General features: G+C 51.8%; 1 protein-coding gene across 1 annotated transcript in view; it reads right to left on the bottom strand.

Annotated features, from left to right (window-relative positions):
* Nucleotides 1-13,262, bottom strand: part of LOC107115183 — a 69,038-nt gene that overhangs the window by 49,377 nt on the left and 6,399 nt on the right. The window contains exons 5-10 of the mRNA XM_015416820.1: nucleotides 12,552-12,749; nucleotides 11,902-12,030; nucleotides 10,871-11,059; nucleotides 8,565-8,738; nucleotides 6,604-6,763; nucleotides 3,777-3,913 (exon numbers count right to left, since the gene is read on the bottom strand). Coding sequence (XP_015272306.1) covers nucleotides 3,777-3,913; nucleotides 6,604-6,763; nucleotides 8,565-8,738; nucleotides 10,871-11,059; nucleotides 11,902-12,030; nucleotides 12,552-12,749 — 987 coding nt within the window. The remainder of the gene's footprint in view (nucleotides 1-3,776; nucleotides 3,914-6,603; nucleotides 6,764-8,564; nucleotides 8,739-10,870; nucleotides 11,060-11,901; nucleotides 12,031-12,551; nucleotides 12,750-13,262) is intronic.

Below are 13,262 nucleotides of genomic sequence, written 5' to 3' on the forward strand. Positions count from 1 at the left end.
TTGTTACTCCTTTCCCCTTTTGTTTCTGTACCCCATGAAGAAATAATTGGATTTATACCCCACCCTTCACTCAGAGTCTTAGAGTGGCTTACAAACTCCTGTCCCTTCCCGTCCCCACAACAGACACCCTGTGAGGTAGGCAGGGCTGAGAGAGCTCTGACAGAAACTGCCCTTTCAAGAACAGCTCTGACAGAACTATGGCTTGCCCAAGGTAATCTAGCAGCTGCGTGTGGAGGAGTGGGGAATAAAACCCGGCTCTCCCAGATTAGAGTCCGCACACTTAACCACTACACCAAACTATAAAATATACTTAATAATATAATAAATTAAAATGATGTAAAAATTATGTTGTAATGATTTCATGTTTAACTGTGTATGTGTCTTTAAAAGTTTGGTTGCATGACTGTATGATAGTCTAGAGTGGTTGAAACAGGCAAGTGGTGTGATTGGTGAGTGACAGAGAGGGGGAGGGATTTTGGAATTGAGGCTGTGTGGATGATATGTATGTCTATCAGGAGTGACAGAGATTTGACAGTTGATAAAGACAGTTAGGGAGTTAGTTTGGTTCTGAGTTCTGTGAGAGAAGCAGGAGTTCAGTTAAGCTCTGTGTATGAAAGAAGTGAGAAGCCATTCTGTGTGAAAACAGTTAAGCTGTCTGTTGATGTTGTTCAGAGAAGAAGAAAAGTTATAAAAAAGTCTGAGTGACAGACTGTAGTGAACTTATAAGACCTTGAGTAAAAGGTTACAAAGTTACTGGAAACATCCCTGTCAGTAAGGGAGAAGCTTGTGAGAGACACCAAGCAATTGTTCAAATCATTCAACATTACTGTTTACATTGTTCTACCCTCGTATTTATGCTTTATTTAAATAAATCCTATTTCATTCAAGTCTGCCAGCTCTGAAAGAAATAAGTCTCGGGAAACACATAGACCCTCATGAAAGCCTAAAACCCTCGACCTACCTACCCAGAAATAGAGAAAGCATAAAGGTTTGGAAATCCTTTTTGAAATTTCCTGGTGGCAGCCGGATATATACAGTAAAATAAAACATAAAGAACACTTTTAAAGTAAAACCAGACCTCCCCAGTTAAGGGGTCGTCACATATGTATATATAAAAGAGTATCTATTTCATTTATACCGCGCCTTTCTCCCCTATGGGACCCAACGTGGCTTACACGGTTCCCCTTTCCTTTGCTTCTCTTCTAAACTACCAGCCTGTAAGGTAGGCCTGGCTAAGAGTGTGGCCACAATTACACATCCCCATCTGGAGACCTCCAGATTAGACTGCTGCAGTGTGCTCAACACAGGGGTGCCCTTGAAGACTGGGCAGCAGCTCCTAAAAGTCCTTATAAGTTGCGGAAGAGACTGGACAAGAAGAAGTGAAGACTGAAGGACTCTGAATGGTGCCTTTGGAAAATTTTGAACTGAGATGCTTTGTGGTATTTCCTGATATCAGTTAAATTTAAGATGTGGGAAAAGTTGAAGAGAAGAAGAGAAGAAGAAGAGATTGGATTTATACCCTGCCCTTCACTTGGAGTCTCAGAGCGTCTTACAAACTCCTTTTCCCTTCCCCTCCCCACAACAGACACCCTGTGAGGTGGGTGGGGCTGAGAGAACTCTGACACAAACTGCTCTTTTTCAAGGACAGCTGTGCCAGAGCTTGTGACTGACCCAAGGTCACATCAGCAGGTGCAAGTGGAGGAGTGGGGAATCAAACCCGGTTCTCCCAGATTAGAGTCCGCACACTTAACCACTACACCAAACAGACTATGTGACTCAGTTTGTAATGAGATTAATATGATTAAGACTAGATGTGTATTTAAACTGATTAGAAGAAGAAGAAGAAGAAGAAGAAGAGATTGGATTTATACCCCGCCCTTCACTACCCAAAGGTGTCTCAGAGCGGCTTACAAACTCCTTTCCCTTCCCCTTCCCACAACAGACACCCTGTGAGGTGGGTGGGGCTGAGAGAACTCTGACACAAACTGCTCTTTTTCAAGGACAGCTGTGCCAGAGCTTGTGACTGACCCAAGGTCACATCAGCAGGTGCAAGTGGAGGAGTGGGGAATCAAACCCGGTTCTCCCAGATTAGAGTCCGCTCACTTAACCACTACACCAAACTGGCTCTGATTAGAAGATCTCCTCTCTTGGGTTTTTAGTCAGCAGTGGGTATCTTTTCTTTGTCCCCTTAAACGTAGTCCCCTTCCTTATTTCTGTTATAGTTTGTAGTTTTAATAAAAATGCAACAAAAAATTCCCCATTGTGGAGAAAATAAAAAAAAGACTGAGCAGAAACTACAGCTAGTTGACAGTGCCACCCCCGAACTGTCAATGGGCCAAGGATTTTGTGCCCACATTCCTTCCCCTTTGATATATTTATTTAGTGTATTTTTACTCCCACCTTCCTCCAAACACCTCAGCAAGGAGTACATGATTCCATCTTCTGTTTCTATTGGCACAACCTACCCTGTGAGGTAGGCTAGGCTGAGTGTTTGTGACCGGCCCAAGGTCATCCGGCAAGCTTCCACAGCACAAGCGGGGATCTGAACCTGGGTCTCCCAGACATTAGTTTAAGACTCTAACCACTACATCACACTTGGTAGGAAAGGGACCCCTGGTCTAACCATGCCTTGTGATGCTAAAAGGAGAAGAAGAGATTGGATTTATACCCCACCCTTCACTACCCGAAGGTGTCTCAGAGCGGCTTACAAACTCCTTTCCCTTCCCCCTCCCCACCACAGACACCCTGTGAGGTAAAAGAAGAAGAAGAGGAGATTGGATTTATCCCCCGCCCTTCACTACCCGTAGGTGTCTCAGAGCGGCTTACAAACTCCTTTCCCTTCCCCCTCCCCACCACAGACCCCCTGTGAGGTAAAAGAAGAAGAGGAGATTGGATTTATACCCCGCCCTTCACTACCCAAAGGTGTCTCAGAGCGGCTTACAAACTCCTTTCCCTTCCCCCCCCCCACAACAGACACCCTGTGAGGTAAAAGAAGAAGAAGAAGAAGAAGAGATTGGATTTATACCCCGCCCTTCACTACCCAAAGGAGTCTCAGAGCGGCTTACAAACTCCTTTCCCTTCCCCTCCCCACCACAGACACCCTGTGAGGTAAAAGAAGAAGAGATTAGATTTATACCCCGCCCTTCACTACCCGAAGGAGTCTCAAAGCGGCTTACAGTCTCCTTTCCCCTCCCCTCCCCACAACAGACACCCTGTGAGGTAGGTAGAGCTCTCTCGAGGACTGCCCTTGAGAGAACAGCTCTGAGAGAACTTGTGACTGACCCAAGGTCACACCAGCAGCTGCAGATGGAGGAGTGGGGAATCAACCCCGGTCCTCCCAGATTAGAGCCTGCCACTCTTCATCACTACACCAAACTAGCTACACCAGAGAACTCAAGCAAGTGAGCCATGCCACAGACGACATACTGGGTCGTAGGCTTCCTTCCGGGAGTGGGGCAGGGCTCCAGCGCCTCTCACCAGTTGCCAAGGCAGGCAGTGTAGTGTGCCGGTTAAATAGTGAAGGTGTGGCCACAGGCCTGAGTTCAAATTCTCACTCAGCTGTGAAATCCACTGGGTGATCTTGGGCCTTCCCATCCTCAGACCTAACAAGGTGGTTGTGATAACCACACACCGCTTTTGAGTTCCTTGGAGGAACGGTGGGATAAAATAAAATAAAAATGCAACCAATCCAAGGAAATTTTGCACCAACGGGACCTCCACTGTTCCAGTCCAGGTTTTCTCCATGCCCGGACACCCCCCCCCCCAAAATCACTCACCTGCTGCTGGCTCTCCATGTCGAGAGCACTGGTGGCGTCATCCAAGATCAGCACCCTGGGGTCTCGGATCAGGGCCCGGGCAATGGCGACCCCCTGCCTCTGCCCCCCCGAGATCTGGCTCCCCGTTTCACCGGCATCTGCGGGAAGAGAAAAGGACTTCAGGAGCCTTCCTTGGGCACCCCTTGGCAGGCACAATTCAAACTCAGGCCCCGCCCCTCCTCTGAGGCCCCCTGCCTGATCTCTCAGCCCCCTCCTCAGCATCCCAGCCACCCCCAAAATCACCCCAAGCAGGGGGTCCTCTCTCTCTCTTTCTCCTCGCCACTGTTCTCCTTTCTGGAGACTTAGCACAAGAGATCATTGGGGCGGTCACAGGCATGTAGCTCTGCCTATTTAAACACTAACACTGAAATCATAGAATGTTAAGAGTTGGAAGGGAACTTGCAGGTCATCTAGTTCAACCCCCTGCACTCTACAGGAGCGTAGCCGAAAGACAGCCCTACAACATACCCAAAAGATGGTAATCCAGCCTCCGCTTGAAAACGTCCAGCGAAGGAGCCTCCACCACCTCCAGAGGCAGACTGTTCCACTGCTCAACCACTCATACAGTCAGGAGGTTTCTCCTGATATTTAGCCGGTAACGACTCCCTTGTAATTTCCACCCGTTAGATCTAGACTTGCAATCCGGAGCAAGAGAGGATAGATCTGCTCCATTTTCTACACGACAGCCCTTCAAATACTTGAAGACTGCAATCGTGTCCCCTCTAAGCCTTCTCTTTCCCAGGCTAAACAGACCCGACTCTTTCAGCCTTTCCTCCTAAGACTTGGATTCCAACCCTCTCACCATCCTGGTTGCCCTCTTCTGGACACGCTCGAGCTTGTCAACATCCTTCCTAAAATGTGGTGCCCAACACTGGACACAGGACTCCAGGTGCGGCCTGACCATAGCAGAATAGAGCGGAACGACCCCCTCCCGTGATCTGGACACAATAATCTTTCGTAAACCGCCTCTAAGCTGCTATTTCACTCCCTCTGGGAAATAATCTATGACGTTGACAACGGCCACCGCACTGACCTGAATGACCTGCTGTCGTCAGACCTCAGAAGCTAAGCAGGGTCGGCCCCGGTTAGCATTTGGATGGGAGACCCCCAAGGAATACCAGGGTCGTGACGCAGAGGCAGGCGATGGCCAACCACCTCTAAATGTCTCTTGCTGTCAGCTATGCTGCCATGAAGGTTGGGGAGTTTGTTCTGCATCTGGTTAATTGCTATTGCTTTCCTTTCAGGTTAATTGCTACTGCATTCCTTTCTGTGCTTCCTCTGCTTTGCGCCGAAACGCTTATCTAGACAGATGTGCAGGAGGATGTTGCGGTGTCTGGGTTTTCCCTGGGTGTCGTGGGAGAGTGTTTGTTCTCAGCTTCAGCTACCTAACGGTCTCTAATCCTTATCCTATATCCTATTATGCCCATGGGGCCGCCGCCATTCTTAACAGTGCCTATGTTACTGCATCTATGGCTCTGCAATAAAAGTATAACCGTTCCTGAATGTGTGTACTTCGTTGTTGGATGTGGGTTCTGACACTTGCCTCAACAGCCCCATGAGGGGGTCTCCATAATTCGGCGCTCCCCACCACTACCGTGACCCATTAAGAGGGCTGGGCTGGAACTGGGGGTCCAAAAGGCCACCCGGCGGAGTTCACTGGGGTCACCTCGAGCGCGTCACTCGCCCTCAGCCTACCTCACACGGCTGTTGTGAGGATAAAATGAAGCAGAGGGGAATCACGGGTGCTGCCCTGTGATCCTCGGAGGAAGGGCAGGATGGAAACACAGGCCTGCCTGTAAGGCGACCGTGGCCCTTTCCCAACCCGTGTTCCCTCTAAGCTGAGTTAGTGTGAGCTAGATCACAGGTTTTTAGCCTCCGGCGCACGAAGGAGGGCTCCGGAGCAAACTTAATTCGTGTAGTTGCCAAGCCACTCGCTCACGACTTTCATGCCGGTCGCTCACAAAGTAGGATTTTTGCTCACAAGACTCCACAGCTTAGAGGGAGCATTCCCTTCGACCACATCTCTTGCTGTGAAGTGTCACCCAGAATTCAGCAATTAGCATATGCCACACCCCCTGACATCACCGGAAGTGGGTCATAAGGCCACGCCCCCTGACATCACCGGAAGTGTGTCATAAGGCCACACACCCCGCCCCCAACGGTCCCAGCCGCCACTGCCAGCCTTGCAGCTCCACTGCCGAGCCCCATGAGGGGCCCGGCGGTGGACCTGCAAGGCCGGCGGGAGTGCGAGGAAGCCCCGCGAAGGCCCTCCCTGGCCCCAGCCAGGCAGGGGTGGTGAGAGGCAGGGAGGAAGCAACTTACCCTCCCTCTTCTCCTGCCTCCTCCTGGCTGAATGAGGGCCGGAAGCGGGGCGGCCGGAAACAGGGGGCGGGGCTTCGTCATGTGCCCCGCCCCCCGTACCTCACTCGGGGGAACTGCGATCCGCCGCGATCCCCCCGAAATGACCCCTGGGTACATGTGTCACACATGAAGCTGCCTTCTACTGAATCGAGCTATCGGTCCATCGAGATCAGTATTACCAACTCGGACCGGCAGCAGCTCTCAGGCGGAGAGGTCTCGCCCTCAGCTACTACCGGATCCTTTTCACCGGAGAGGCTGCCGGGGATTGAACCTGGGGCCTTCTGCATGCCAAGCAGATGCAATGAGCCGCAGCCCCTCGGCCGGGACTGCTGAGTTGGAGGCCCATCGCTGGTGAGGCCACGGACTCGAGAGTGCGCTGTGGACCTGGCGAACCACCGAGGGGGCGATTCCTGAAGGGCACCTCTACCTGTGTTGTAGCCGCGGCTCAGTCCCTCAATGAATCGGTGCGTCCCGGCTCGCTGGGCCGCCTGCCTCACCTCCTCCGGACTCCGCTCTCCCAGTCCGTAAGCAATGTTCCCGTGCAGCGATCGCGCAAACAGCACTGGACTCTGGCTCACCAGCGCCACCTGCAGGGCGGGAGGAAGGCCTGAGTGTTTCTGGATGGCTCAGCCAGGCCCAGAAGATGTGGACACATAGCTGAGGCGACACATTTTCCCCAGTGCTGTGTCCATACTCACGGGGGGCAGGGGGAGGGATAAAACAAAGTTTGAGTTCAGCAGCACCTTTAAGACCAACAAAGTCCAATTGAGTGGATTCATTGTCTATAGCAGGGGGTGTCAAACATGCAGCCCGGGGGCCGGATGAGGCCCCCAGAGGGCTTTTCTCAGGCCCCCAGTGGAACTGGCTGTCTTCTGCTTCTTCTTCCAGTTCTGCTGCTGCTGCGTCATCGTCGGCTTGCCCCTTACAGATACACGCCTGAACAGCATACTCAAGATTGCAACAGCACCGACATTTTGATGCAATAATTCAGAGCAAGAGGTGTCAGTTATCAGACACTGTTAGATAAAATATTGCAAGAGTGCTAATGTTTTAAGCATGCTTTTATTTTAAGTTTTAAAAAAACCCTTTGTGTTTGTGTCCTTTATAAAGTTTATATCTCTGCTACCTGGCATTACATTTTATGACACACATGGCCCGGCCCAACAACGTCTCATTTATGTCAGATCTGGCCCTCATAACAAATGAGTTTGACACCCCTGGTCTATAGAGTCTGGTGTAACTAACAGTAAAGGTTCCTTGGAAGACCTTTTGAATATGGTTCAAAATATAACTAATGTGACCATTAAAAAAGCACTCGAAGAAACCTTTCTCCCGGTACAGACAGAAATCCAAACATGGACGCAACGATTTAAAACTAAGAGCAAAACAGGCCAGACAGCATCAAAAGAGGAGGGAAAAGGACCTGCCTGTCTTGATAACACAGAGGAAACCTCCAAGCAAGACGACTGGACTTATAAAAAAGAACCTATCCCTACAAAGAGAAGTACAACCTTTACAAGAAAGTACCAGAGACTCTATTAAAAAATTATGACAAAATAGTGACTTTCATACCATCTCAGAGACAACAAAAAGAAAACAATTCATGGAATTACAAGCTGCTATTAAGAGGGAATATGGATGGCTGTTTTCGGAAGACAATTTTTACACTTATGAAGGGAAAAGACACAGAATCAAGACTTTAAAACTTGAGGAATCAGAAAATCAAGGAAAAAGTCGATATCTACAAAAATTCTGGGGGGAAATATGAAGGAACTCCCTCTGTTTTAGGACTACATCATTTTTATATTGAGGGAGTCCCAGACACTTTTGAAGGAGTAAGAGCAAGGAAGGAGGGCTCCAGAGCAAACTGATTTAAGTCAAATTCCTCACTCACATCATGCCATTCGCTCACAAAGCAGAATTTCTGCTCACAGGACTCCACAGCTTAGAGCAGTGATGGCGAACCTTTTAGAGACCAAGTGCCCAAACTGCGACCCCAAACCCACTTATTTATCGCAAAGTGCCAACACGGCAATTTAACCTGAATACTGAGGTTTTACTTTAGGAAAAACAACTCACACGTTAACTTCAGATGATCCAAACAAAGTAAGGGAAGCAATCCCAAATGCTTTCATTTGCTTAAAATTACTTGGCAGAGAATTCGACACTTTAATGATGGTCTGGGCCTGGCTGGGGCGATGGCACGCGTGCCCACAGAGAGGGCTCTGAGTGCCACCTCTGGCACCCGTGCCACAGGTTCGCCACCACTGGCTTAGAGGGAGCATCGGTTCCTTTCATACCCTGAGTCCTGCCAGGAAATGGGAGTGGTTCTAACGCCCTTCAGTCCCGGTGTGTGTGTGTGTGTGTGTGTGTGTGAGTGGCCCCTACCTTCCCATGCAGGAAGCGATGCTCATACTCCCGCAGGTCTCTCCCGTCCAGCGTCACCCGTCCTCGCTCCGGATCGTAGAACCGCACCAGCAGGGCCACCACGGTGCTCTTCCCGGACCCCGAAGGGCCAACCAGCGCCGTCACTGTGCCGGGGCGCAGCTCCAGGGTCACCCCCTGTGGGGAAGGGAGGGCACGGGTGGGCTCGGATTTAGGGACAGTGGGAGGATGCGTCGCGCCAAGCTGGGGGTGGACAGTTGGGGGATGCCAGCCTCCAGGCGGGAGCTGGGAGACCGCCTAGAAAGGCAGCTCACCTCCAGACGAGAGATCATCAGTCCCCCGGAGAAAAAGGATACTCTGGAGGGCGGACTCTATATGGCATCATACCCCACTGAGGTCCCTGTGACCTCCCCAGGCTCCACCCCCAAATCTCCAGGAAGAAGAAGAAGAGGAGGTTGGATTTATACCCCGCCCTTCACTACCCAGAGGAGCTGACAAACTACTTTCCCTTCCCCTCCCCACAACAGACACCCTGTGAGGCAGAAGAAGAAGAAGAAGGGATTGAATTTATACCCCGCCCTTCACTACCTTAAGGAGTCTCAGGGCGGCTGACAAACTCCTTTCCCTTCCCCTCCCCTACCCACAACAGACACCCTGTGAAGCAGAAGAAGAAGAAGAAGAAGAGATTGGATTTATACCCCGCCCTTCACTACCCAAAGGAGTCTCAGAGCGGCTTACAAACTCCTTTCCCTTCCCCTCCCCACAACAGACACCCTCTGAGGTGGGTGGTGCTGAGAGAACTCTGACACAAACTGCTCTTTCAGGAACAGCTGTGCCAGAGCTTGTGACTGACCCAAGGTCACACCAGCAGGTGCAAGTGGAGGAGTGGGGGAATCAAACCGGGTTCTCCCAGATTAGAGTCCGCGCACTTCACCACGACACCAAACTGGCTGAGTTTCCCAATCTGGAACTGGCAACCCCAACCCCCCCCAAGCCCCCACTTGTGGCCACGAAGGACCGGTCGATCACAGGCCCAGCTGCGGTCCAGCCCTCCCCAACCCCCCTCTCCGAGGCCACTCAAGGCACCCAAAGCTGAGCCATCCGGTCAAATCATTCCTACACTGGTTTCAGCTTCTCCCTCAGGAAGCGGTGCGTTTAGTAACACTGGAGGTACTAAAAGGATAGTTTCAGGGGGTGGAGGAGGAGAAGGAAGAGGAAGAGGAGGAGAAGGAGGAGGAGAAAGAGAAAGAGGAGAAGGACGAGGAGGAGGAGGAGGAGAAGAGGAGGAGATTGGCTCTATCCCCTGCCCTTCACTACCCAAAGGAGTCTCAGAGCAGCTTACAGACTCCTTTCCCTTCCCCTCCCCACAACAGACACCCCGTGAGGTAGGTGGGGCTGAGAGAACTCTTTCCAGGACTGCCCTTGAGAGAACAGCTTTGCCAGAACTACGGCTTGCCCAAGGTCATCCAGCAGGTGCAAGTGGAGAAGTGGGAAATCAAACCCGGTTCCCCCAGATTAGAGTCCGCACACTTAATCGCTACACCAGACTTATGAGGAGGAGGAGGAGGATAAAGAGAAGGACGAGGAGAAAGAGGAGGAGGGCAACAATGAGGAAGAGGACAAGGAGGAGGAGGAGGAGAAAGAGGAGAAGGACGAGAAGAAAGAGGAGAGGGAGGAGGACGAGGAGAGTTGGATTTATACTCCGCCCTTCACTATCTGAAGGAGTCTTGGAGCTCCTTACAATCACCTTCCCTTCCTCTCTGCACAACAGATGCCCTGTGAGGGAGGTGGAGCTGAGAGAGCTCTGAGAGAACAGTGACTGGCCCAAGGTCGCCCAGCTGGCTGCACGTGGAGGAGTGGGAAATCAAACCCGGTTCTCCCAGATTAGAGTCCGCCACTCTTCAACCATGACACCACAGCTGGCTCTCAGCAGAACAGTTAGGTTCACATTCCAATTGCACCTGGGAAGTCAACAAAATTTTCGGGGCGTGAGCTTTTGAGAATCCCTTCGCATCTGATGCATCAGACTTGAATCTGATGAAGGGAGGTTTTAACTCTCAAAAGGTTGCCCCCCACCCCCACCCCACCCCACCCCAAAAATCTTGTCAGCCTCCAAGCTGCGGGAGACCAGGCCTCCAACATGATGGAGGGAGATTTTGCTCTCCGGCACACACAGAGATATCAAAGATCCTCTTTTTTCCAAAATGGGCCGGATTTCTTTGATTCTCGTGTCCAAGGGAAATGCTCAAGGTTCCCTTCACACCCCACCCGTGACCCCCAATCTCAGCCCCTTCCCCACTCCAGGGTACCTTCAGCACCAGAGCATCATCCCGGTCCGGATAGGAAAACCAGACGTCCTGCAGGAGGACGTGTCCTCCGAGTTCTGGGGGTGCCAGGGTCCCCGAGGGGGCGATCCGGGGCGTCCGGTCCATGTATTCGAAAATCTTCTCAGATGATCCGACTGCTTTTTGCACATTCGGGTAAGAAAAGAGGAGGGCCTGGGGAGGGGGAGGGGTCGAAGGAGACATGAGAACATAAGAGAAGCCATGTTGGATCAGGACGGTGGCCCATACAGCCCAACACTCTGAGTCTCGGGTTGCCAGTACCCAGATACCGGAGGAGGTTCCCCCAGTTTTGGGGGCTTCTGCCTGCTGCTGGCCAGTAGGGGAAGCCCCGCCCCCAAACAGTGATGTCATTTCAGGACGTCCCCAACGTGGTGATGTCACCCAGGAGTGATGTCATCATGTCAGGGATGTTGCACAGTGACACTCTGGTTTGAGGGCAAAAACTCTATGGTTTGAAGCCAGTTTTACCATAAAGTCTTGCCCAAAAACCAGAGCGTCAAAACATGTTGTCCCCAACATGAGGACATCACGTCAGGGGTCTCCCAGAATGCCCCCCCCCAAAATCCCCCTGCCAGGGCAACGAAGGGACCTGGCCGACTCTATCTGTGGTCCCACAGTGGCCAAAACCCAGGTGCCCTCAGGAGGTCCACCAGCAGGTCCAGAACTCCAGAAGCCCTCCCACTGTGCCCCCCCCCACCCCAAGCACCAAGAAGACACAGCGTCCCTTGCCCCAGACATAAGAACATAAGAGAACCTATGTTGGATCAGGCCAATGGCCCACCCTGTCCAACACTCTGTGTCACACAGTGGCCAGAAATACCAGGTGCCACCAGGAGGTCCAGCAGTGGGGCCAGGACACTAGAAGCCCTCCCACTGTTGACCCCCACCCCAAGCACCAAGAAGACAGAGCGTCCCTTGCCCCACACAGTGGGAGACCCCCATGGGCTGCTGTTCTCATCTCCTCACCACCACCCTGCATGTGCCCCCAAACTCACCCGCACCACTGAGGAGAACTCCATCTCGTAGAGGACAAAGGTCACCAGATCTCCGCTGCTCACCCCCCCCAGCGTGACCAGGTGGCCCCCGTAGTACAGAATCCCCACTTTGAGAGCCAATCCCGAGATCTGGAGGAGGAGAATGAAGAGAAGCTGCATGAGAAAAAGTGCTTTCCTGTCTCCTTGGACTGGGGCCTCCGAGCTGTTGAAACCTGTGGGCGCCTTTGGAATTCTGGCACAGTGGGCCCAACCACAAAATGGCTGCCGCCGGAGGCGGGGCCAGACACAAAATGGCCACCGCCGCTTACCTTCAGTCGCACAGTGCATCATGGTTGGGAAAAGCATAATGGTTTTTTAAAAAAAACCCTGCACAGTGCCTCAGATCTCCAGTGGCCAATCAGAATCCTTTCTGGGCAGAAGCTCCACCTCTTCCCCCCACCTGCTAAAAACACTTTGAGGTGTCTGTGGGTGCCACGGGCCCGTGGGCATCATGTTGGGAAATCCTGTTGTGTGAACCCCGGCGCCTCCCAGTCCCACCACCCACCCAACCAAGGCCCACTCCTCCAGACGGGGAGAGGGGGGCTCCGAATTCCTGTCCCAGTGCTCTGTCACCCGCTCAGAAAACCAAAGAGAGCCGTGGCATCGCTTACGCTGCTAGTCCACAAGGAGGTGGCGTAGGCCGCAGCCTCCCACTTGTTGAGCTGGTAGGTCCCCTGCAGCTTCTCCTCGTAGCGCCGGGCCGTCCCCTCCTCGTTTGCAAAGCTGCGGACGGTGGAGATGGCCTGGAAGGTCTCCAGCGCCACTTCATTGGCCTTGGCCAAGGACTCCTGGACCTGACGCGCCAAGTTCTGCGGGACAAGGCACAAAACGTGTCCGCTAAGCAAAGCAGAGTGCCACTTCAGCAGAAGGTCACCGCAGGAAGCATAGCATGAAGGGGGAAACGTTCCCAGGTCAAAATGGGGTGACCTCCACAAAACCTTGGCCCATCTTGTCCTTTTAACAACAAACGCTGAACCCTTTCCCACAATCCCACACTCCTTTCGAACCTCCCCCGGGGGCACCTGTCTAGCCCTTCTCATGAGACAGAGCGCCACATGACCCCTGAAGTGTGTGCATAGAGATGTAAAATTTCCGGAAATTTTGAAGCTCGGAAAAAAACCCGGGTTTTTCCCGGTTTTTTTCGGAAAAATTGAAAAAAATGCTACATTAGCATTTCTTTTGTCTTTTCTAGATTGAAAGTCATTCTGTTACTTTAGGAACATAAAATATGACTATGGACATTTTTACTTGGCATGAAATTATCACAACTAGCATATTAAAAATATAGTGTATCCAAACAATTATCACAAACAGAATACCCA

Source organism: Gekko japonicus, unplaced genomic scaffold, assembly GCF_001447785.1.
Source record: "Gekko japonicus isolate JY-2015 unplaced genomic scaffold, Gekko_japonicus_V1.1 scaffold2942, whole genome shotgun sequence".
In the NCBI taxonomy this organism is placed as follows: Eukaryota; Metazoa; Chordata; class Lepidosauria; order Squamata; family Gekkonidae; genus Gekko; species Gekko japonicus.